The sequence below is a fragment of the Crinia signifera genome, chromosome 6, assembly GCF_055691185.1.
Source record: "Crinia signifera chromosome 6, ASM5569118v1, whole genome shotgun sequence".
Lineage (NCBI taxonomy): Eukaryota > Metazoa > Chordata > Amphibia > Anura > Myobatrachidae > Crinia > Crinia signifera.
In genome coordinates, this window is record NC_139222.1 from 5,935,539 (window position 1) to 5,963,027 (window position 27,489).

Consider the following 27,489-nt stretch of genomic DNA (forward strand, 5'->3'; position numbering starts at 1 on the left):
AACATGCAAAAATGTCACATTCTTTATTATTGGACAATTTTTAAGAGAGGTAAAAATGTTTTGTTGCATTATTTTTGTCTATAGTTTTACAATTGTGAATGTCTTGCTTTGTCTGTTTTTTTTATCTTCTAAACACTTATTTTTTTATTTTTCAGTTATCACAAGTTAAAATAGTTCGACTTCCTAAAAAAATATTAAATTTATTTTCTAATTCAAATTACGTAATGGTCTCAAATCATGATTTCACATACGACAACGAGAACTTCCTGTTTTGCTAAATTCATTATATAATTGTGCGTGATATAAAGTCACGCGTTGCTGAAACCGTCTTTATTGAAGCTGAAATCAAACTGAACTTTTCCAAAAAGTTTCAAAAACAGCTGGATTCTCTTTTATGGATCTTGATATGTCTGTTAAAGTGGCTCTTGCTCCCAAAACATTTCCCACATTTGGTGCAAGCATAAGGCCGTTCCCCCGTGTGAATCCTGTTGTGAGTTGTTAAATTTGACTTTTTTGTAAAACATTTCCCGCACTGGAAGCAGACGTACGGCCGCTCACCCGTGTGGATTCGTTGATGCGTCACAAGAGTTGAGTTATGGGCAAAACATTTTCCGCACACAGAACACGCGTAAGGCCTTTCTCCTGTGTGGACTCTCTGATGTGTTACAAGATGGGTGTAATAGACAAAACATTTCCCACAGTATTGACACTGGAACGGTACCTGTGAATTCGGAATCCGTGGATGTGTGTAAACAGTTGACGGTTCTGCAAAACATTTTCCGTATTTGTACAGTGGAAATTGTCCCAGTGGTATTTTCTCTGTTTTAACACACTTAGAGTTGAAGAATAATGGTTTCCCACAATCGCTGTAATGAAGTGCTTTTCCTTTGTTAATACATTCATCTGTGGGTGTGTAAATGTCGAGGTCCGTGAAGATTTCTCCATCAGTTGAGACAGGTTCCTCCTTAATATGAATAGATGTATACTGAGCATGACCCGTGGAGGTATAAATGTCAGTGTTTGTAAGCCCCCCTCCATCACATGAGGCCGGTTCCTCCTTAATGTGCGCAGTTGTGTACTGTGTGGGTATATAAATGTTGGTGTCTGAGATATCTTCTTCATCACATGAGACTGGTTCCTCCTTAATATGAGTAGATGTATACTGTATATGATCTGTGGGTGTATAGCTGTTGGTGTCTGTGAGGCCTTCTGCATCACATGAGGCTGGTTCCTCCATAATTTGAGCATCTATATACTGTGTATGATCCGCCGATGTATAAATGTTGGTGTCTGAAATGTCTTCTCCATCACAGGAGACCGGTTCCTCCTTAATATCAGTAGATGTATAATGTGTATGATCTGTGGGTGTATAATTATCAGTGTGTGTGAGGTCTTCTCCATCACATGAGACCGGTTCCTCCATAATATGAGATGTATACGGTGTATGTCCTGTGGGTGTATAATTATCAGTGTGGGTGAGGTCTTCTCCATCACATGAGGCTGGTTCCTCCATAATATGAGATGTATACGGTGTATGTCCTGTGGGTGTATAATTATCATTGCGTGTGAGGTCTTCTCCATCACATGAGGCTGGTTCCTCCATATTTTGAGTAGATGTATCCTGTGTATGACCTGTTGGTGTATAATTATCAGTGTGTGTGAGGTCTCCTCCATCACATGACACTGGTTCCTCCACAATACGAATAGATTTATACGGTGTATGGGCTGTGGCTGCATATTCGCCAGTGTCATCTTTCTCAGGATCTTGATTTTCTTTTCTCCTTAAAGTCCTCCTTCTGATGTTCTGACATAACTGTACTTCTTCACGTTGAACCAATTGTTTGACATCGGTCTTTATTTCATCTTTTTGGGAAATATCAGCATAGAATTCTCTTGGTGCATTCTTATGAAAAGATTCACCTGTCGAATAATTTACAGATGGATTAGATATTTTCAATTTTATATGTGTATCGGAGGATTTTAAAATGACTTAAACTAATGGTGTGTACACACGGTGAGATTCCCTTGCTATTCGACATAAGATTCGAGTGCTGTGCAATCTTTGCTAACTCTGTACTATTTACATACAATTCATACACTCTGAATTAGATTTGCACTATAGAGTCATTGCTGCCCTGTCTATCTGGGCTTCAATTTGTGCTATCCCGGGAGCAGGCATTGGGATCTCAAGGTTAAAAACTTGTGCGATCTGCTTATGATCTGCATGCGATTTTGACTATATAGTCAAAATCTAATGTCAAATCTCACCTTGTGTACACAGCATAAGAAAAAGTTGAGAGATTTTACTTAAAAAAATTACACATTTGTAACTCTATGCAAATTAGTTTTGAGAATTTAATCTACGAAATAATGGCTCATTGTCTATTGTCTAGGTCATCACCAAATTGTTGACATGGACCTGACCCAAAGAATGTAAAGTGAATTGAGCCGTACATGGGGCACTAATTGGAGATCCACATGCTCAGATGTCGACAAGGAAGCTTTCAAGTGTTATTTTTGTGTCAAGCACTTCATCATAGATGGAGAGCACGGTCATGGAAGATCTACTGGAATTCACGGTGGTGGAAGTCAATGGTCCGCCTAGTGTTTTCCAATGCCTGACCGTCTGGAACGAAGTCTACTTGCTTGTAGCGGAGCAAGAAAGCAAGCTCGATCAGTTTGTACATTGGACAAACTTTTTGCACCGAGGTTTCCAAACCTGGTCCTCAAGGCACCCCAATGGTCCAGGCTTTAGATATATCCAAATGTTTGAACCAAATTGACTGAGGCACTAATTAAGTCCCCAGTGGCCAAGGATGGATAAACTTAAAACCTGGATCGTTGGCGTGCCTTGAGGACCACGTTTGAGAATCTCTGTTTTAGTTTATATTTTGCGGTCGGTGCTTAAGAGAAAACGTCATGTGGATCCCAACCGTCTTGTGTATTACCACCACTAATCTCTAAACATTTCAGCCAGAAAATGAACACGTTTGAGAATGTTTTTATAGAGGGGGGTCAAACAAGAGACTACTAAGTCTGAAAACTTCTAGTATCCAACCATAAACCCATTTGGGTCAGGAGAAAGGCCATTTTTGGGACTTAGCCGAGTTTCTAGACACTATAGGGAGCTGTGCTTCAGCAATAAAATGATTTATTTAAGTAGAGGTTTGAATATGAAGAGTATGGTATGGGTAGGTAAATAGTATAGTATAGGGTGGTATATTACTCTAATCCCAGTCGGTGAGTTGAGTTTGAGGATGTCTGTGTGTTCATGGGTTTGTGGCTGGTTTCAATCTTCATGCTAAGAGGTACATTTACTAAGATGGGACGCCTATTGAAGCCACCAACCAGAATCTACTTCTTATTTATATAGCACCTTCTAGAAGATAATCATCCTGCTGACATCCAGTTATTCCCTGCACTCCAGCTAAGTATTCCTCTGCAAGGAATCATCCTGCTGACATCCAGTAATTCCTTGCACTCCAGCCAAGTACTCTTTTGCAAGGAATCATCCTGCGGACATCAAGTAATTCCCTGCACTCCAGGTAAGTACTTCTCTGCAAGGAATCATCCTGCGGACATCAAGTAATTCCCTGCACTCCAGTTAAGTACTTCTCTGCAAGGAATCATCCTGCTGACATCCAGTAATTCCCTGCACTCCAGCTAAGTACTCCTCTGCAAGGAATCACCCTGCTGACATCCAGTAATTCCCTGCACTCTAGCCAAGTACCCCTCTGCAAGGAATCATCCTGCTGACATCCAGTAATTCCCTGCACTCCAGCCAAGTACCCCTCTGCAAGGAATTATCCTGCTGACATCCAGTAATCAGTAATTCCCTGCACTCCAGCCAAGTACCCCTCTGCAAGGAATTATCCTGCTGACATCCAGTAATTCCCTGCACTCCAGCTAAGTACTCCTCTGCAAGGAATCATCCTGCTGACATCCAGTAATTCCCTGCACTCCAGCTAAGTACTCCTCTGCAAGGAATCATCCTGTGGACATCCAGTAATTCCCTGTACTCCAGCCAAGTACTCCTCTGCAAGGAATCATCCTGCTGACATCCAGTAATTCCCTGCACTCCAGCCAAGTACTCCTCTGCAAGGAATCACCCTGCGGATATTCAGTAATTCCCTGTACTCCAGCCAAGTACTCCTCTGCAAGGAATCACCCTGCTGACATCCAGTAATTCCCTGCACTCCAGCCAAGTACTCCTCTGCAAGGAATCATCCTGCTGACATACAGTTATTCCCTGCACTCCAGCCAAGTACTCCTCTGCAAGGAATCATCCTGCTGACATCCAGTAATTCCCTGCACTCCAGCCAAGTACCCCTCTGCAAGGAATCATCCTGCTGACATCCAGTAATTCCCTGTACTCCAGCCAAGTACTCCTCTGCAAGGAATCATCCTGCTGACATCCAGGAATTCCCTGCACTCCAGCTAAGTACTCCTCTACAAGGAATCATCCTGCTGACATCCAGTAATTACCTGCACTCCAGCCAAGTACTCCTCTACAAGGAATCATCCTGCGGACATCCAGTAATTCCCTGTACTCCAGCCAAGTACTCCTCTGCAAGGAATCATCCTGCAGACATCCAGTAATTCCCTGTACTCCAGCCAAGTACTCCTCTGCAAGGAATCATCCTGCAGACATCCAGTAATTCCCTGCACTCCAGCCAAGTACCCCTCTGCAAGGAGTTATCCTGCTGACATCCAGTAATCAGTAATTCCCTGCACTCCAGCCAAGTACCCCTCTGCAAGGAATTATCCTGCTGACATCCAGTAATTCCCTGCACTCCAGCTAAGTACTCCTCTGCAAGGAATCATCCTGCTGACATCCAGTAATTCCCTGCACTCCAGCTAAGTACTCCTCTGCAAGGAATCATCCTGTGGACATCCAGTAATTCCCTGTACTCCAGCCAAGTACTCCTCTGCAAGGAATCATCCTGCTGACATCCAGTAATTCCCTGCACTCCAGCCAAGTACTCCTCTGCAAGGAATCACCCTGCGGATATTCAGTAATTCCCTGTACTCCAGCCAAGTACTCCTCTGCAAGGAATCACCCTGCTGACATCCAGTAATTCCCTGCACTCCAGCCAAGTACTCCTCTGCAAGGAATCATCCTGCTGACATCCAGTAATTCCCTGCACTCCAGCCAAGTACTCCTCTGCAAGGAATCATCCTGCTGACATCCAGTAATTCCCTGCACTCCAGCCAAGTACCCCTCTGCAAGGAATCATCCTGCTGACATCCAGTAATTCCCTGTACTCCAGCCAAGTACTCCTCTGCAAGGAATCATCCTGCTGACATCCAGTAATTCCCTGCACTCCAGCTAAGTACTCCTCTACAAGGAATCATCCTGCTGACATCCAGTAATTACCTGCACTCCAGCCAAGTACTCCTCTACAAGGAATCATCCTGCGGACATCCAGTAATTCCCTGTACTCCAGCCAAGTACTCCTCTGCAAGGAATCATCCTGCAGACATCCAGTAATTCCCTGTACTCCAGCCAAGTACTCCTCTGCAAGGAATCATCCTGCAGACATCCAGTAATTCCCTGCACTCCAGCCAAGTACCCCTCTGCAAGGAGTTATCCTGCTGACATCCAGTAATTCCCTGCACTCCAGCCAAGTACTCCTCTACAAGGAATCATCCTGCTGACATCCAGTAATTCCCTGCACTCCAGCCAAGTACTCCTCTACAAGGAATCATCCTGCTGACATCCAGTAATTCCCTGTACTCCAGCCAAGTACTCCTCTGCAAGGAATCATCCTGCTGACATCCAGTAATTCCCTGCACTCCAGCCAAGTACTCCTCTGCAAGGAATCATCCTGCTGACATCCAGTAATTCCCTGCACTCCAGCCAAGTACTCCTCTGCAAGGAATCATCCTGCTGACATCCAGTAATTCCCTGCACTCCAGCCAAGTACCCCTCTGCAAGGAATTATCCTGCTGACATCCAGTAATTCCCTGTACTCCAGCCAAGCACTCCTCTGCATGGAGTCATCCTGCTGACATCCAGTAATTCCCTGCACTCCAGCTAAGTACTCCTCTACAAGGAATCATCCTGCTGACATCCAGTAATTCCCTGCACCCCAGCCAAGTACCCCTCTGCAAGGAATCACCCTGCTGACATCCAGTAATTCCCTGCACTCCAGCCAAGTACCCCTCTGCAAGGAATCATCCTGCTGACATCCAGTAATTCCCTGCACTCCAGCCAAGTACCCCTCTGCAAGGAGTTATCCTGCTGACATCCAGTAATTCCCTGCACTCCAGCTAAGTACTCCTCTACAAGGAATCATCCTGCTGACATCCAGTAATTCCCTGCACTCCAGCCAAGTACTCCTCTGCAAGGAATCATCCTGCTGACATCCAGTAATTCCCTGCACTCCAGCCAAGTACTCCTCTGCAAGGAATCATCTTGCTGACATCCAGTAATTCCCTGCACTTCAGCCAAGTACCCCTCTGCAAGGAATTATCCTGCTGACATCCAGTAATTCCCTGTACTCCAGCCAAGTACTCCTCTGCATGGAGTCATCCTGCTGACATCCAGTAATTCCCTGTACTCCAGCCAAGTACTCCTCTGCATGGAGTCATCCTGCTGACATCCAGTAATTCCCTGCACTCCAGCTAAGTACTCCTCTACAAGGAATCATCCTGCTGACATCCAGTAATTTCCTGCACTCCAGCCAAGTACTCCTCTACAAGGAATCATCCTGCTGACATCCAGTAATTCCCTGTACTCCAGCCAAGTACTCCTCTGCAAGGAATCATCCTGCGGACATCCAGTAATTCCCCTGCACTCCAGCTAAGTACTCCTCTGCAAGGAATCATCCTGCTGGCAACCAGTGAGTAAAATACAAGCTTACCAAGTTATCCTGCAAACTTCAGTGTTACCTGCTTACACCATCCAGTACTGCACAGTATTATCTGTGTCCTGTGTCTCAGGTACTCAGACTATTCCAGCATTATTCCTGTGTGTATCTGGCCTTCTGATTATTGTTACCGACCTGGCTGTCCCTGTAACCTGCACCTGCTAATACCCTTGTCTGAGTAGACAGAGCAGCTGCACGAGAAGCCTGGGCAGAGGGCTGTGACCGTGCACCGCAAAAACCCAAATCCCGCTTTTAGGGGGTCACTGGCAGGAATCCTCTGACACGGTTAGACTCCACGCCTCAGGTATAGCCACATTCTCACTCAGGTAGTGTTCTTATTTGTGACATTATGCCTGCTCCACTCCCACAAGTCTCAGCCAATGACACGGTCCCTGCCCAACTGATACACAGAAATGCCCATTTTACTACAGGTATAAGCCCATCAGCCACTGTAACTCTGTATTGATGGCTCACATAGGAGGCCTTACTCAGGCAGAGGAACTGCACCTGCCATAGAGCGACCAGTGGTGGTGTTGGTATTATTGTATGTAATGGGGAGTGGACACTCAGTCCTTGTACATTCGGACACACGGATGTCCACCAGGGAAGCATAGTGCAACTAACCAGTCATTGTGCCAGGTGTAAGGAATCAGTTAGTAGACGTGATGATGTCATCTCTTCTTACCTGGCGATCCTAGTGGCCGGTGATTCTCCATCCTCACATCCTCGTACAGATTCTTGTGTGCTTCCAAATACTCCCACTCCTCCATGGAGAAATACACAGTGATGTTCTCATATCTGATAGGAACCTGACACACACAATGATACAGTCACAACCCCCGGTATAATGTCCCATTCCCAGCAGTCACCTCTCCAGTCACATCCCCGAGTGTTACTGTATAACGCCCCATTCCCAGCAGTCACCTCTCCGCTCACATCCCCCGGTGTTACTGTATAACGTCCCATTCCCAGCAGTCACCTCTCCGCTCACATCCCCCGGTGTTACTGTATAACGTCCCATTCCCAGCAGTCACCTCTCCGCTCACATCCCCCGGTGTTACTGTATAACGTCCCATTCCCAGCAGTCACCTCTCCGCTCACATCCCCCGGTGTTACTGTATAACGTCCCATTCCCAGCAGTCACCTCTCCGGTCACATCCCCGGTGTTACTGTATAACGGTCCATTCCCAGCAGTCACCTCTCCGGTCACATCCCCGAGTGTTACTGTATAACACCCCATTCCCAGCAGTCACCTCTCCGCTCACATCCCCCGGTGTTACTGTATAACGTCCCATTCCCAGCAGTCACCTCTCCGCTCACATCCCCCGGTGTTACTGTATAACGTCCCATTCCCAGCAGTCACCTCTCCGCTCACATCCCCTGGTGTTACTGTATAACGTCCCATTCCCAGCAGTCACCTCTCCGCTCACATCCCCCGGTGTTACTGTATAACGTCCCATTCCCAGCAGTCACCTCTCCGGTCACATCCCCGGTGTTACTGTATAACGGTCCATTCCCAGCAGTCACCTCTCCGGTCACATCCCCCGGTGTTACTGTATAACGTCCCATTCCCAGCAGTCACCTCTCCGGTCACATCCCCCTGTGTTACTGTATAATGTCCCATTCCCAGCAGTCACCTCTCCGGTCACATCCCCCGGTGTTACTGTACAACGTTCCATTCCCAGCAGTCACCTCTCCGGTCACATCCCCCGGTGTTACTGTATAACGTCCCATTCCCAGCAGTCACCTCTCCGCTCACATCCCCCGGTGTTACTATATAACGTCCCATTCCCAGCAGTCACCTCTCCGGTCACATCCCCCGGTGTTACTGTATAACGTCCCATTCCCAGCAGTCACCTCTCCGCTCACATCCCCCGGTGTTACTGTATAACGTCCCATTCCCAGCAGTCACCTCTCCGCTCAAATCCCCCGGTGTTACTGTATAACGTCCCATTCCCAGCAGTCACCTCTCCGATCACATCCCCAGTGTTACTGTATAACGTCCCATTCCCAGCAGTCACCTCTCTGGTCACATCCCCCCGGTGTTACTGTATAATGCCCCATTCCCAGCAGTCACCTCTCCTGTCACATCCCCCCGGTGTTACTGTATAACATCCCATTCCCACCGGTCACATCCCCTGGTGTTACTGTATAACGTCCCATTCCCAGAAGTCACCTCTCTGGTCATATCCCTGGTGTTACTGTATAACGTCCCGTTCCCGGCAGTCAACTCTCCAATCACATCCCCCGGTGTGACTGTATAACGTACCATTCCCAGCAGTCACCTCTTCGGTCACATCCCCCGATGTTACTGTATAACGTCCCATTCCCAGCAGTCACCTCTCCGGTCACATCCCCCGGTGTTACTGTATAACGTCCCATTCCCAGAAGTCACCTCTCCGGTGTTACTGTATCATGCCCCATTCCCAGCGGTCACCTCTCTGGTCACATCCCCCGGTGTTACTGTATAACATCCCATTCCCAGCAGTCACCTCTCCGGTCACATCCCTGGTGTTACTTTATAACATCCCATTCCCAGCAGTGACCTCTCCGGTCACATCCCCCGGTGTTACTGTATAACGTCCCATTCCCAGCAGTCACCTCTCCGGTCACATCCCCCAGTGTTACTGTATAACGTCCCATTCCCAGCAGTCACCTCTCCTGTTAGCAGCTGAATGATCTTGTTGGTGAGTTCCAGGATCTTCTGGTCATTGTGCCTCTCATGTATCAGTGAGTGAGGTGGAGGCACTGTGATGGGGCTCTGGGTCCTGCTCAGTCCTCCTGACACACGGGGACGGCTGCTGGGTGTCTCACACTCACCGGATGTCTTCTTCACTACTGTGTAATCCTGTGTATTGGGGAGACACTAAATATAACTGTATACACTCCCACACCCCCAGATCATGTCCCTCTATTATTACTATAGATATAAGTGATGTCACTGTCACCTCCCCGGTCACCTCCCTGTATTATTACTATAGATATATGTGATGTCACTGTCACCTCCCCAGTCACGTCCCTGTATTATTACTATAGATATAAGTGATGTCACTGTTACCTCCCCAGTCACATCCCTGTATTATTACTATAGCTATAAGTGATGTCACTGTCACCTCCCTAGTCATGTCCCTGTATTATTACTATAGATATAAGTGATGTCACTGTCACCTCCCCTGTCATGTCCCTGTATTATTACTATAGATATAAGTGATGTCACCTCCCCGGTCACGTCCCTGGATTATTACAATAGATATAAGTGATGTCACTGTCACTTCCCAGGTCACGTCCCTGTATTATTACTATAGATATAGGTGATGTCACTGTCACCTCTCTGTATTATTACTGTAGATATAAGTGATGTCACTGTCACCTCCCCGGTCACGTCCCTGTATTATTACTATAGATATAAGTGATGTCACTGTCACCTCCCCGGTCACGTCCCTGTATTATTACTATAGGTATAAGTGATGTCACGGTCACCTCCCCGGTCACGTCCCTGGATTATTACAATAGATATAAGTGATGTCACTGTCACTTCCCTGGTCACGTCCCTGTATTATTACTATAGATATAAATGATGTCACTGTCACCTCCCCGGTCATGTCCCTGTATTATTACTATAGATATAAGTGATGTCACTGTCACCTCCCTGTATTATTACTATAGATATAAGTGATGTCACTGTCACCTCCCTGTATTATTACTGTAGATATAAGTGATGTCACTGTCACCTCCCCGGTCACGTCCCTGTATTATTACTATAGATATAAGTGATGTCACTGTCACCTCCCCGGTCACGTCCCTGTATGATTACTATAGATATAAGTGATGTCACCTCCCCGGTCACATCCCTGTATTATTACTATAGATATAAGTGATGTCACAGTCACTTCCCCGGTCACCTCCCTGTATTATTACTATAGATATAAGTGATGTCACTGTCACCTCCCCGGTCACGTCCCTGTATTATTACTATAGATATAAGTGATGTCACTGTCACGTCCCTGTATTATTACTATAGATCAGGGCTGGGCAACACCGGCCCTCCAGATGTTAGTGAACTACACATCCCAGGATGCTTTGCATTAGTTTTGCTATGTGGCCATGCTGAAACTGATGCAAAAGCATGCTGGGATGTGTAGTTCACTAACATCTGGAGGGCCGGTGTTGCCCAGCACTGCTATAGATATAAGTGATGTCACCGTCACCTCCTCGGTCACGTCCCTGTATTATTACTATAGATATAAGTGATGTCACTGTCACCTCCCAGGTCATGTCCCTGTATTATTACTATAGATATAAGTGGTGTCACTGTCACCTCCCCGGTCACGTCCCTGTATTATTACTATAGATATAAGTGATGTCACTGTCACCTCCCCGGTCACGTCCCTGTATTATTACTATATATATAAGTGATGTCACTGTCACCTCCCTGGTCACGTCCTTGTATTATTACTATAGATATAAGTGATGTCACTGTCACCTCCCAGGTCACGTCCTTGTATTATTACTATAGATATAAGTGATGTCACTGTCACCTCCCCGGTCATGTCCCTGTATTATTACTATAGATATAAGTGATGTCACTGTCACCTCCCCAGTCATGTCCTTGTATTAGTACTATAGATATAAGGGTACTTGTTTCCTAGCATGGCCCCCGTTGGGTCCCATCACATACACTAACTTAAGGTATACGATGGGACCCGACCGACCCGATTTAGGGGTTTTTAAAGACCTTTTCTTAACAATTTTAATGGCATGCGATGCGACCGATGCGATCGACCCGATTTTACATAGTACCCAATGTTAAATGCCCCCCCATACCCAATTTTTTATTGTATACCCACCCTGATGGGTAATTAGTATGTGAAATGCCCCCCCATTGTTAACGCCACGCCACGATCAACTCCAACCCGAAGCGTGGCGAGCGCAGCAGTATGCGTCCTCCGACCTTTTCATACCCCCACTATCCACGTCGGCGTGGAGTTGAATTTATATAGTGTGGCAAGCGCAGCGAGGGGACGCGGAATACATGTGAAGTAATGCGTGTCCCCTCGCTTGCTCGCCACACTATATAAAATCAACTCCACCCCAACGTGGATAGTGGGGGTATGAAAAGGTCGGAGGACGCATACCGCCGCCCCTCGCGGGCTCAGTGCGCTCTCCACACTTTGGGTTGACGTTGATCGTGGCGTTAACAATGGGGGGGCATTTGACATAGTAATTACCCATCAGGGTGGGTATACAATTAAAAATGGGGTCTGGGGGGCATTTAACATTGGGTCCAATGTAAAAATCGTGTAAAATCGGTCGCATTGCATGCAACCGATTTTTCCGACCCGATGTTATACAATTCAAATCGGTGGTGCCGTGCTAGGAAACAAGTACCGAAATAAGTGATGTCATTGTCACCTTCCTGGTCACGTTCCTCTATTATTACTATACATATAAGTGATGTCATTGTCACATCCCTGTATTATTACTATAGACATAAGTGATGTCACTGTCACCTCCCCGGTCACGTCCCTGTATTATTACTATAGATATTAGTGATGTCACTGTCACCTCCCCGGTCACGTCCCTGTATTATTACTATAGATATAAGTGATGTCACTGTCACCTCCCTGTATTATTACTATAGATATAAGTGATGTCACTGTCACCTCCCTATATTATTACTATAGATATAAGTGATGTCACTGTCACCTCCCTGTAATATTACTATAGATATAAGTGATGTCACTGTGAAGCTCTCAGATCCCCTCACCTCCCCGGTCAGAAGGGTAATGATCTCCAGGGTGAGGGTTAATATCTTCTCATGATCCATCCTCACACCTATAGTCCGTAAATGGACTCGTTCCTGTTCAGGTCACTGTTTTTGCAAAACCTATAAAAATAATAAGGAATTGATCATGTAAAATATTTTTCAGTATAAACCTATTAAAAATGCAACTTTTTAACCATTTTTATACCATTTTGAGAAACCTTAAAACCCAGGGGAAGTAAGATGCGTCCTATTGATATAGAATATGAGTGTACAGCACAAAGTACAAAACAAGTCAAACAGAGTATATTGGTGAATACGTAACAGGATAATCACAGCGGAGAATCGGGCAGTTATTGCGATATACTGTAGATGCTCTCAGCCCTGATTGGCTGCAGGCGTCTCCATGGAGATGCCTACAGCCAATCAAGGCGGAGTGCTTCTGTACCACTGACAGTGCGATTCTCACAGTGAAGGCAGCCGGCTCGTCACTTTGTGAGTGCGGGGTGAGCTGCTGCAGGGAACAGACGGAGGCAATGCTGGAGCCTGGATGTAGTGAGTATAGGTGTAAAATTAGTGTGTGCAAAGTTTTACTGTTCTCTGTGTCTGTATTTTTTTTTTAACATTCGTTTTACAGGTGGACAAGTCCAAGGGGGCCCATTAATGCCCTACATGCTGGGACCTGTGGTTCGCCAATCCCAGCATGTGGAGCAGGCCTGCTGTGACTTGCAGTTCATTTTAAGGGGTATCAGCCCGGCATCCACCGACAGGTGAAGTCTGGGGGGACCCCGTCCAGGGCTGACCAGCCACCATGAGCATAATACGGCCAGGGGACCTTATGTAAAAAGTGTCCCCTGGCTGTGGCATGACCCTGTGGGCTGTTGGAGGCCAGAGCTGGTTCCAAAATACGAGGGGCCCCCATTTTTTTTTTAGTCCCCTGTATTTTTGGCACCAGGACCAGTCCAAGAGTCCGGGGCTGGTTTCAGAAATACGGGGGACCCCCACGCTTTTTGTACCCAGTATTTTTGGAACCAGGTCCGGCTCAATGAGCCCGGGGCTGGTTATGCTCAGGAAGGGGGACCCCACGCCGTTTAAAAAAAAAACCTGCACATTACCATGTCTCACAAATCGCACATGCCCTCAAATTCGCCCATTTTCATGGCTAGAAATCGAACCTCATCGCTTTTCTTTGCCGCAAATTAGCATCTCATCAAATATTCAAATTCAGGCAAAAAAAAAAAAAACGCAATTTGAAGAAGTGCGAAAAGGTGCGATTTCGGAAAATGCAATAAAATCGTACCCTATTAAATGTCACCCATGATATATATATAATGTGTGGGGGGGGATGTATGATGTATACAATATAGGTAGGTATTTAACCTTTACATGCCATTGCCAGCATTGCGTCAGCATCACTCTGCCTTGTACAGTATACTGCAATATTACAGGTATTTGTGCAATTGTATTAAGAATTACAGTGAGTTAGAATGTATGGTACTTGTATATTATCACAGCGCCCACTAAGCAGTTTTCTTAGTGGGCTATTCTGCGTGGGGAAATCGCATTGCATGGGCCATTTTAAGGGTCATTTGATGCGATGCGATTTTCCTATGTAATTTATTCACTGCTGTCTCAGCCCCAGAGGATCGCATCGCACCTCCTGCAAAATCGCATGCGATCACATGTGATTTTATACCATAATATCATTGTATGACGTACAATGATGTTTAAGACCCCCCCACTATCCACGACACCCCGAAGCATGGCGAGCAGCGGCGGAATGCGTCCTCCGACGTTTTCATTCCCCCACTATCCACGTCAGCGTGGAGTTGATTTTATATAGTGTGGAGAGCGCAGCGAGCAGACGCGGAATCCATGTAAAGTAATCCGCGTGCGCTCACCACGCTTCGGGCTCGGTGGCTCGCTGCGCTCGCCACACTATTTCAAATCAACTCCACACTAATGTGGATAGTGGGGTAGGAAAAGGTCGGAGGACGCGTTCCGCCGCCGCTCGCCATGCTTCAGGGTGGCGTGGATAGTGAGGGGGTGCGTAAAACATCATTGTATGTCATACAATGATATTTATGGTATAGGTAATGTCATGGCATCGCACACCCTATAAAATATCATGCGATTTTGCGGGACGTGCGATCTGATGAGATCCCCCGGGGCATACAGAGCAGTGAATAAATTACATTAAAAACATCGCATGACCCTTAAAATGGCCCGTGCAATGCGATGCGATTTGCCTATGGTGCCATACGTAGGAAAACTGGGCGCCGTGATAATACACAAGTACCGAATGCATTAGTGGCTGGCTACCATTTGTTTATCTGAAGGTGCGTACACACGTACAGATTTTTCTGTCTGATCTATCTGGTGGAAACAAAAACCTGGAAATGTATGGGAACATACGACAAACAAAAATTTCCACCCAAATGCAGGAAAACTAAAATAAATAAATTTGTTATATTCAAAGGATTTAAACAATTTTTCTTTTCGATATAGAGAAAACGGGAGCGCGCATCGAATCGGATGCAGATCGAAAGCATCCTAAAAACCAGCAACTCAGAAAACCAAGGGACTGCTGTGAGTGAGCTCACTTCATCCTCACTACATCCTACTCCTGGCTGCGTAATCTGACTATACATCCGTGATATCACCATCTCTACAACTGCTAGAACTATGACTATTACTCTTTATGCTTGTATTTGCACTGTCTGTTTTGAAAATGCCCAGCTGTACCTCTAATGACTTCACCTCTCCTGCTCTGCCATTAATAGTAGGTGTCCCCCCAACATTTTATTCTTATGCTGGGTACGGAATAACGCTATATAAGACACTGTAACGGAATCTGCTGCGCTATATACGACACTGTAACGGAATCTGCTGCGCTATATAAGACACTGTAACGGAATCTGCTGCACTATATAAGACACTGTAACGGAATCTGCTGCGCTATATAAGACACTGTAACGGAATATGCTGCGCTATATAAGACACTGTAACGGAATCTTCTGCGCTATATAAGAAACTGTAACGGAATCTGCTGCGCTATATACGACACTGTAACGGAATCTGCTGCGCTATATACGACACTGTAACGGAATCTGCTGCGCTATATACGACACTGTAACGGAATCTGCTGCGCTATATACGACACTGTAACGGAATCTGCTGCGCTATATACGACACTGTAACGGAATCTGCTGCGCTATATAAGACGCTGTAACGGAATCTTCTGCGCTATATAAGAAACTGTAACGGAATCTGCTGCGCTATATACGACACTGTAACGGAATCTGCTGCGCTATATACGACACTGTAACGGAATCTGCTGCGCTATATACGACACTGTAATGGAATCTGCTGCGCTATATAAGACACTGTAACGGAATCTGCTGCGCTATATAAGACGCTGTAACGGAATCTGCTGCGCTATATAAGACACTGTAACGGAATCTGCTGCGCTATATACGACACTGTAACGGAATCTGCTGCGCTATATACGACACTGTAATGGAATCTGCTGCGCTATATAAGACACTGTAACGGAATCTGCTGCGCTATATAAGACACTGTAACGGAATCTGCTGCGCTATATAAGACGCTGTAACGGAATCTGCTGCGCTATATAAGACACTGTAACGGAATCTGCTGCGCTATATAAGACACTGTAACGGAATCTGCTGCGCTATATAAGACGCTGTAAAGGAATCTGCTGCGCTATATAAGTCACTGTAACGGAATCTGCTGCGCTATATAAGACGCTGTAAAGGAATCTGCTGCGCTATATAAGACACTGTAACGGAATCTGCTGCGCTATATAAGACACTGTAACGGAATCTGCTGCGCTATATAAGACGCTGTAAAGGAATCTGCTGCGCTATATAAGACGCTGTAACGGAATCTGCTGCGCTATATAAGACACTGTAACGGAATCTGCTGCGCTATATAAGACACTGTAACGGAATCTGCTGCGCTATATAAGACGCTGTAACGGAATCTGCTGCGCTATATAAGACACTGTAACGGAATCTGCTGCGCTATATACGACACTGTAACGGAATCTGCTGCGCTATATACGACACTGTAACGGAATCTGCTGCGCTATATAAGACACTGTAACGGAATCTGCTGCGCTATATAAGACACTGTAACGGAATCTGCTGCGCTATATAAGACGCTGTAACGGAATCTGCTGCGCTATATAAGACGCTGTAACGGAATCTGCTGCGCTATATAAGACACTGTAACGGAATCTGCTGCGCTATATAAGACGCTGTAAAGGAATCTGCTGCGCTATATACGACACTGTGACGGAATCTGCTGCGCTATATACGACACTGTGACGGAATCTGCTGCGCTATATACGACACTGTGACGGAATCTGCTGCACTATATAAGATGCTGTAAAGGAATCTGCTGCGCTATATACGACACTGTGACAGAATCTGCTGCGCTATATAAGACACTGTAACAGAATCTGCTGCGCTATATAAGACACTGTAACGGAATCTGCTGCGCTATATACGACACTGTAACGGAATCTGCTGCGCTATATACGACACTGTGACGGAATCTGCTGCGCTATATACGACACTGTGACGGAATCTGCTGCGCTATATACGACACTGTGACGGAATCTGCTGCACTATATAAGATGCTGTAAAGGAATCTGCTGCGCTATATAAGACACTGTAACGGAATCTGCTGCGCTATATAAGACACTGTAACAGAATCTGCTGCGCTATATAAGACACTGTAACGGAATCTGCTGCGCTATATACGACACTGTAACGGAATCTGCTGCGCTATATACGACACTGTGACGGAATCTGCTGCGCTATATACGACACTGTGACGGAATCTGCTGCACTATATAAGATGCTGTAAAGGAATCTGCTGCGCTATATAAGACACTGTAACGGAATCTGCTGCGCTATATAAGACACTGTAATGGAATCTGCTGCGCTATATAAGACGCTGTAACGGAATCTTCTGCGCTATATAAGAAACTGTAACGGAATCTGCTGCGCTATATACGACACTGTAACGGAATCTGCTGCGCTATATACGACACTGTAACGGAATCTGCTGCGCTATATACGACACTGTAACGGAATCTGCTGCGCTATATACGACACTGTAACGGAATCTGCTGCGCTATATACGACACTGTAACGGAATCTGCTGCGCTATATAAGACGCTGTAACGGAATCTTCTGCGCTATATAAGAAACTGTAACGGAATCTGCTGCGCTATATACGACACTGTAACGGAATCTGCTGCGCTATATACGACACTGTAACGGAATCTGCTGCGCTATATACGACACTGTAATGGAATCTGCTGCGCTATATAAGACACTGTAACGGAATCTGCTGCGCTATATAAGACGCTGTAACGGAATCTGCTGCGCTATATAAGACACTGTAACGGAATCTGCTGCGCTATATACGACACTGTAACGGAATCTGCTGCGCTATATACGACACTGTAATGGAATCTGCTGCGCTATATAAGACACTGTAACGGAATCTGCTGCGCTATATAAGACACTGTAACGGAATCTGCTGCGCTATATAAGACGCTGTAACGGAATCTGCTGCGCTATATAAGACACTGTAACGGAATCTGCTGCGCTATATAAGACACTGTAACGGAATCTGCTGCGCTATATAAGACGCTGTAAAGGAATCTGCTGCGCTATATAAGTCACTGTAACAGAATCTGCTGCGCTATATAAGACGCTGTAAAGGAATCTGCTGCGCTATATAAGACACTGTAACGGAATCTGCTGCGCTATATAAGACACTGTAACGGAATCTGCTGCGCTATATAAGACGCTGTAAAGGAATCTGCTGCGCTATATAAGACGCTGTAACGGAATCTGCTGCGCTATATAAGACACTGTAACGGAATCTGCTGCGCTATATAAGACACTGTAACGGAATCTGCTGCGCTATATAAGACGCTGTAACGGAATCTGCTGCGCTATATAAGACACTGTAACGGAATCTGCTGCGCTATATACGACACTGTAACGGAATCTGCTGCGCTATATACGACACTGTAACGGAATCTGCTGCGCTATATAAGACACTGTAACGGAATCTGCTGCGCTATATAAGACACTGTAACGGAATCTGCTGCGCTATATAAGACGCTGTAACGGAATCTGCTGCGCTATATAAGACGCTGTAACGGAATCTGCTGCGCTATATAAGACACTGTAACGGAATCTGCTGCGCTATATAAGACGCTGTAAAGGAATCTGCTGCGCTATATACGACACTGTGACGGAATCTGCTGCGCTATATACGACACTGTGACGGAATCTGCTGCGCTATATACGACACTGTGACGGAATCTGCTGCACTATATAAGATGCTGTAAAGGAATCTGCTGCGCTATATACGACACTGTGACAGAATCTGCTGCGCTATATAAGACACTGTAACAGAATCTGCTGCGCTATATAAGACACTGTAACGGAATCTGCTGCGCTATATACGACACTGTAACGGAATCTGCTGCGCTATATACGACACTGTGACGGAATCTGCTGCGCTATATACGACACTGTGACGGAATCTGCTGCGCTATATACGACACTGTGACGGAATCTGCTGCACTATATAAGATGCTGTAAAGGAATCTGCTGCGCTATATAAGACACTGTAACGGAATCTGCTGCGCTATATAAGACACTGTAACAGAATCTGCTGCGCTATATAAGACACTGTAACGGAATCTGCTGCGCTATATACGACACTGTAACGGAATCTGCTGCGCTATATACGACACTGTGACGGAATCTGCTGCGCTATATACGACACTGTGACGGAATCTGCTGCACTATATAAGATGCTGTAAAGGAATCTGCTGCGCTATATAAGACACTGTAACGGAATCTGCTGCGCTATATAAGACACTGTAATGGAATCTGCTGCGCTATATAAGACGCTGTAACGGAATCTGCTGCGCTATATACGACACTGTAATGGAATCTGCTGCGCTATATACGACACTGTAACGGAATCTGCTGCGCTAAATAAGACGCTGTAACGGAATCTGCTGCACTATATAAGACGCTGTAACGGAATCTGCCGCTCTATATAAGACGCTGTAACGGAATCTGCTGCGCTATATAAGACGCTGTAACGGAATCTGCTGCGCTATATAAGACGCTGTAACGGAATCTGCTGCGCTATATAAGACGCTGTAATGGAATCTGCTGCGCTATATACGACACTGTAACGGTATCTGCTGCGCTATATAAGACACTGTAACGGAATCTGCTGCGCTATATAAGACACTGTAACGGAATCTGCTGCGCTATATAAGACACTGTAACGGAATCTGCTGCGCTATATAAGACACAGTAACGGAATCTGCTGCGCTATATACGACACTGTAACGGACTCTGCTGCGCTATATAAGACACTGTAACGGAATCTGCTGCGCTATATACGACACTGTGACGGAATCTGCTGCGCTATATAAGACACTGTAACGGAATCTGCTGCGCTATATACGACACTGTAACGGACTCTGCTGCGCTATATAAGACACTGTAACGGAATCTGCTGCGCTATATACGACACTGTGACGGAATCTGCTGCGCTATATAAGACAATGTAACGGAATCTGCTGCGCTATATAAGACACTGTAACGGAATCTGCTGCGCTATATAAGACGCTGTAACGGAATCTGCCGCGCTATATAAGACACTGTAACGGAATCTGCTGCGCTATATAAGACGCTGTAACGGAATCTGCTGCGCTATATAAGACACTGTAACGGAATCTGCTGCGCTATATAAGACGCTGTAACGGAATCGGCTGCGCTATATAAGACGCTGTAACGGGATCTGCTGCGCTATATAAGACAATGTAACGGGATCTGCCTCGCTATATAAGACACTGTAACGGAATCTGCTGCGCTATATAAGACGCTGTAACGGAATCTGCTGCGCTATATAAGACACTGTAACGGGATCTGCTGCGCTATATAAGACAATGTAACGGGATCTGCCGCGCTATATAAGACACTGTAACGGAATCTGCCGCTCTATATAAGACGCTGTAACGGAATCTGCTGCGCTATATAAGACGCTGTAACGGAATCTGCTGCGCTATATAAGACGCTGTAACGGAATCTGCTGCGCTATATAAGACGCTGTAACGGAATCTGCTGCGCTATATAAGACGCTGTAACGGAATCTGCTGCGCTATATAAGACACTGTAACGGAATCTGCTGCGCTATATAAGACAATGTAACGGAATCTGCTGCGCTATATAAGACACTGTAACGGGATCTGCTGCGCTATATAAGACAATGTAACGGAATCTGCTGCGCTATATAAGACGCTGTAATAGAATCTGCTGGGCTATATAAGACACTGTAACGGAATCTGCTGCGCTATATAAGACACTGTAACGGAATCTGCTGCGCTATATAAGACACTGTAACGGAATCTGCTGCGCTATATAAGAAACTGCAAATAAATAAAATAAATATAATGTGTGTATGAGGTATATAATGTGTGTATGAGGTATATAATGTGTGTATGAGGTATATAATGTGTGTATGAGGTATATAATGGGTATATAGAAAGGTATATAATATAAGCAGGGGGAAGTATGATGTATATAATGCGTGGAGGGTGTGTATGATGTATATAATGTGTGTATGAGGTATATAATGTGTGAATGAGGTATATAATGGGTATATAGGAAGGTATATAATATAAGCAGGGGGAAGTATGATGTATATAATGCGTGGAGGGTGTGTATGATGTATATAATGTGTGTATGAGGTATATAATGTGTGTATGATGTATATAATGGGTATATAGGAAGGTATATAATATAAGCAGGGGGATGTGATGTATATAATGTGTGGAGGGTGTGTATGATGAATATAATGTGTGTATGATGTATATAATGTGTGTATGAGGTATATAATGGGTATATAGGAAGGTATATAATATAAGTAGGGGGATGTGATGTATATAATGTGTGTATGATGTATATAATGTGTGTATGATGTATATAATGTGTGTATGAGGTATATAATGTGTGTATGATGTATATAATGTGTGTATGAGGTATATAATGTGTGTATGAGGTATCTAATTGGTATATAGGAAGGTATATAATATAAGTAGGGGGGTGTGATGTATATAATGTGTGGAGGGTGTGTATGATGTATATAATGTGTGTATGATGTATATAATGGGTATATAGGAAGGTATATAATATTAGTAGGGGGATGTGATGTATATAATGTGTGTATGATGTATATAATGTGTGTATGAGGTATATAATGTGTGTATGAGGTATCTAATGGGTATATAGGAAGGTATATAATATAAGTAGGGGGGTGTGATGTATATAATGTGTGGAGGGTGTGTATGATGTATATAATGTGTGTATGATGTATATAATGGGTATATAGGAAGGTATATAATATTAGTAGGGGGATGTGATGTATATAATGTGTGGAGGGTGTATATAATGTGTGTATGATGTATTTAATGTGTGTATGAGGTATATAATGGGTATATAGGAAGGTATATAATATAAGCAGGGGGATATGATGTATATAATGTGTGTATGATGTATATAATGTATGGAGGGTGTGTATGATGTATATAATGTGTGTATGAGGTATATAATGTGTGTATGATGTATATAATGGGTATATAGGATGGTATATAATATTAGTAGGGGGATGTGATGTATATAATGTGTGTATGATGTATATAATGTGTGTATGATGTATATAATGTGTGTATGATGTATATAATGTGTGTATGATGTATATAACGTGTGTATGATGTATATAATGTGTATGAGGTATATAATGTGTGTATGATGTATATAATGTGTATATGATGTATATAATGTGTGTATGATGTATATAATGTGTGTATGATGTATATAATGTGTGTATGATGTATATAATGTGTGTATGATGTATATAATGTGTATGAGGTATATAATGTGTGTATGATGTATATAATGTGTGTATGATGTATATAATGTGTGTATGATGTATATAACGTGTGTATGAGGTATATAATGTGTGTATGATGTATATAATGTTTGGAGGGTGTGTATGATGTATATAATGTGTGTATGATGTATATAATGGGTATATAGGAAGGTATATAATATTAGTAGGGGGGTGTGAGGTATATAATGTGTAGGGGGGTGTATGATGTATATAATGTGTGTATGAGGTATATAATGGGTATACATGATGGTATATAATATAAGCAGGGGGATGTGATGTATATAATGTGTGGAGGGTGTGTATGATGTATATAATGTGTGTATGATGTATATAACGTGTGTATGAGGTATATAATGTGTGTATGATGTATATAATGTTTGGAGGGTGTGTATGAGGTATATAATGTGTGTATGAGGTATATAATGTGTGTATGAGGTATATAATGTGTGTATGAGGTATATAATGTGTGTATGATGTATATAATGTGTGTATGATGTATATAATGTGTGTATGAGGTATCTAATGGGTATATAGGAAGGTATATAATATTAGTAGGGGGGTGTGAGGTATATAATGTGTAGGGGGATGTATGATGTATATAATGTGTGTATGATGTATATAATGTGTGGAGGGTGTGTATGATGTATATAATGTGTGTATGATGTATATAATGTGTGGAGGGTGTGTATGATGTATATAATGTGTGTATGATGTATATAATGGGTATATAGGAAGGTATATAATATTAGTAGGGGGGTGTGAGGTATATAATGTGTAGGGGGGTGTATGATGTATATAATGTGTGTATGAGGTATATAATGGGTATACATGATGGTATATAATATAAGCAGGGGGATGTGATGTATATAATGTGTGGAGGGTGTGTATGATGTATATAATGTGTGTATGATGTATATAATGTGTGTATGAGGTATATAATGGGTATATAGGGAGGTATATAATATAAATAGGGGGATATGAGGTATATAATGTGTGTATGATGTATATAATGTGTGTATGAGGTATATAATGGGTATATAGGAAGGTATATAATATAAGTAGGGGGATATGATGTATATAGGAAGGTATATAATATTAGTAGGGGTATATGAGGTATATAATGGGTATATAGGAAGGTATATAATATAAGCAGGGGGATGTGATGTATATATTGTGTGGAGGGTGTGTATGAGGTATATAATGTGTGTATGAGGTATATAATGTGTGTATGATGTGTATGATGTATATAATGTGTGTATGAGGTATATAATGTGTGTATGATGTATATAATGTGTGTATGAGGTATATAATGGGTATACAGGATGGTATATAATATTAGTAGGGGGATGTGATGTATATAATGTGTGGAGGGTGTGTATGATGTATATAATGTGTGTATGATGTATATAATGTGTGTATGAGGTATATAATGTGTGTATGAGGTATATAATGTGTGTATGAGGTATATAATGTGTGTATAGGAAGGTATATAATATAAGTAGGGGGATGTGATGTATATATTGTGTGGAGGGTGTGTATGAGGTATATAATGTGTGTATGATGTATATAATGTGTGTATGATGTATATAATGTGTGTATGATGTATATAGGATGGAAAAAATATAAGCAGGGGATGTGATGTATATAATGTGTGGAGGGTGTGTATGATGTATATAATGTGTGTATGAGGTATATAATGGGTATATAGGATGGTATATAATATTAGTAGGGGGATGTGATGTATATAATGTGTGGAGGGTGTGTATGAGGTATAGAATGTGTGTATGATGTATATAATGTGTGGAGGGTGTGTATGATGTATATAATGTGTGTATGATGTATATAATGGGTATATAGGAAGGTATATAATATTAGTAGGGGGGTGTTAGGTATATAATGTGTAGGGGGATGTATGATGTATATAATGTGTGTATGAGGTATATAATGGGTATACAGGATGGTATATAATATTAGTAGGGGGATGTGATGTATATAATGTGTAGGGGGATGTATGATGTATATAATGTGTGTATGAGGTATATAATGGGTATACAGGATGGTATATAATATAAGCAGGGGGATATGCTGTATATAATGTGTGGAGGGTGTGTATGATGTATATAATGTGTGTATGAGGTATATAATGTGTGTATGAGGTATATAATGTGTGTATGAGGTATATAATGTGTGTATGATGTATATAATGTGTGTATGAGGTATATAATGTGTGTATGAGGTATATAATGGGTATACAGGATGGTATATAATATAAGCAGGGGGATATGCTGTATATAATGTGTGGAGGGTGTGTATGATGTATATAATGGGTGTATGATGTATATAATGTGTGTGTATGAGGTATATAATGTGTAGGGAGATGTATGATGTATATAATGTGTATAAGAGGTATATAATGGGTATACAGGATGGTATATAATATTAGTAGGGGGGTTTGAGGTACATAACAGGTATATAGGCAGGTATACAGGGCACCCGGCCAAACAATAAATCAGTACTCACTGGCAGACACATCTGTCCTCTGTCCCTGTTAAGTAGCGCCGAGCCGGAAGTAACTTACCGGAAGGACAAGCTTTGCGTTCCACTGCGCTTCCGGGTGTTGCGTTCCACGGCGCTACCTTCTTGTGTCTCCCCCCTCGCTGTGAGCTGGTTCGGTCGCCGCTGTCCCCTCGTGATGCAGAAAGGGGCGGGGCTAATAGCGAGCGTTGTTGCCCTGTAGCTTGTAGTTGTCGGAGGACGGTTGTCGGTCAGGTTATGCACAGAGTCCTGCGTGAGCGTGGCCCCCGGCACTATACCCCCATCTAGAAATAAAAGGCTCTTGGTCACCTCTGTTCTACCCATCATGGATGACAGAAGGGACAGCCGGTATTGTAGGCGTGATATTTATGCCAAGATGGAATATTTATTCAATTATACTCCATGATCTTGACAAAAATGTCACCACATAATATATAATATAAAATAAATGAATAGTTCAGACTTCAGATTGGGGTTATTCGATTATAGCACCCAACATGTAATTAGCGGGATATTATCCCTCTCATGGGTCCGTATGAAAGTCAAGGTTTGCACAAAACGATCTGTATATATTTCAAAGTTGGGCTTAATATCCTCTATCACGTTCCTATCGGATAAGAATTGCCGGCGTCCCGGCTGCCCAAAGTACCAAGGACCGATGTAGATTGAAAGATCCTTTATAACGCGAATTAGATGTCCAAAATGAAAGATATACATCCCTGTGTTCGGGTGAATGACCCACTTTGTGGGACCCGTCTGTGGCTGATTTATCACCGATCTGAAGTATTAACTATTATTTTATATTGTATTCTATGTGGTGACATTATTGTCAACATTCTGGGATATAAATGAATACATATTCTATAAGGATCACTCTTAGTATCATATTTTTATAGAGAACAAACAATAAACCTATATCACTATAATATATTATAGTTCTTTAATAATAGTAGATCTTCCCCGACGCAGTGTTCCTGTTTGTTTTTTCTATTTTGTATAGATTTGGTTGGGATTGCGAATCCCATGGATTGCAGCGGGAACGTTTCTCACATAATTTGACAGTATAATTGATTGGTTTAAAGCGCCAGGAGGTTCGGTGTTTAAATACACGGTACACAATTTATGCCAAGGCGCCTTATTAGAAGGTTAATGCTGGGAAAGGAAGATGAATATGGTGGAACACATTGATGCACTCAATCAATCAGGTCTGGTTAATGGTGATACTTCTGATTTTATCACAATGGTTTTATACCCCTGCGGGAAGAAGAGTATGGGCAATTGCACACTGTCCGGCTCCTGCCGGACGGCGAAAGCCCGCACGGCCAGGAAGCCGTGCTGCGCACATCAGTTTATCATGGAGGGGATGGCCACAGGCCGGCAGCCATCCCTTCCAGTGGAGGGATCCGGCTGCAACCGGACGGCCGGGCCGTGGCCGTTCCATGAGAATAGTGTCCATTCACAAAAACTGTGCATGTCACGGCTTCCTGGCCGTGCGGGATTTCGCCGGAGTGTGAGAAATAGCCCTTATGCTGTGTACACACGGTGAGATTACGTTGCTATTCGATTTAAGATTCGATTGCTATGCAATCTTTGCTAACTCTGTACTTTTTACATACAATTCTTGTTATCTGCATTAGATTTGCACTATATAGTCATTGCTGCCCTGTCTATGTCGCTACTCAATTTGTGCTGAACGGGAGCGTGCATCGGTATCAATTCGGGATCGAAAGGTTAAAATCCTGTACAATCACCATACGATATGTATACTATCCTGATGCGATTTTGACTATATAGTCAAAATCTAATGTAAAACCTCACCTTGTGTACACAGCATAAGAGTATAACATTTGGATAAGACTAAGGATATGGCCATGCATAAGAGTTAGCATGCAGGTTAGATAAGAGTAAGGATGTGGGGTAGAGTTAGGATATTGGGTGGATGAGAGTAAGGATGTGAGGTGGAGTTAGGAGACGGTGGATAAGAGTTAGGATGTGGGGTGGATAAGAGTAAGGATGTGGGGTGGATAAGAGTAAGGATGCAGGGTGGAGTTAGGATATGGGGTGGATAAGAGTGTGGATGCGGGATGGATAAGAGTAAGGATGCGGGGTGGAGTTAGGGTATGGGGTGGATAAGAGTGTGGATGTGGGATGGATAAGAGTAAGGATGCGGGGTGGAGTTAGGATATGGGGTGGATAAGAGTATGGATGTGGGGTGTATAAGAGTATGGATGCGGGGTGGATAAGAGTATGGATGCGGGGTGGAGTAAGGATGCAGGGTGGATAAGAGTT

General features: G+C 43.7%; 1 protein-coding gene across 3 annotated transcripts; it reads right to left on the bottom strand.

Moving 5' to 3' along the window:
* On the bottom strand, positions 1-25,308 carry LOC146009878 (uncharacterized). Of its 3 annotated transcripts, none has more exons than XM_083150459.1 (5): positions 25,244-25,308; positions 12,640-12,759; positions 9,529-9,720; positions 7,558-7,681; positions 1-1,920 (listed from the first exon to the last, which is right to left on the bottom strand). In XM_083150459.1, the coding sequence occupies exons 2-5, from the start codon at positions 12,697-12,699 to the stop codon at positions 371-373; spliced, it is 1,926 nt and encodes a 641-aa protein (XP_083006585.1). In that variant the 5' UTR covers positions 12,700-12,759; positions 25,244-25,308; the 3' UTR covers positions 1-370. The 3 variants fall into 3 exon arrangements, with proteins under 3 accessions (XP_083006585.1, XP_083006584.1, XP_083006586.1); XM_083150458.1 differs by lacking the exon at positions 25,244-25,308 and adding an exon at positions 25,186-25,239; XM_083150460.1 differs by lacking the exons at positions 9,529-9,720; positions 25,244-25,308 and adding an exon at positions 25,186-25,239.
* Positions 25,309-27,489: the final 2,181 nt, after the last annotated feature.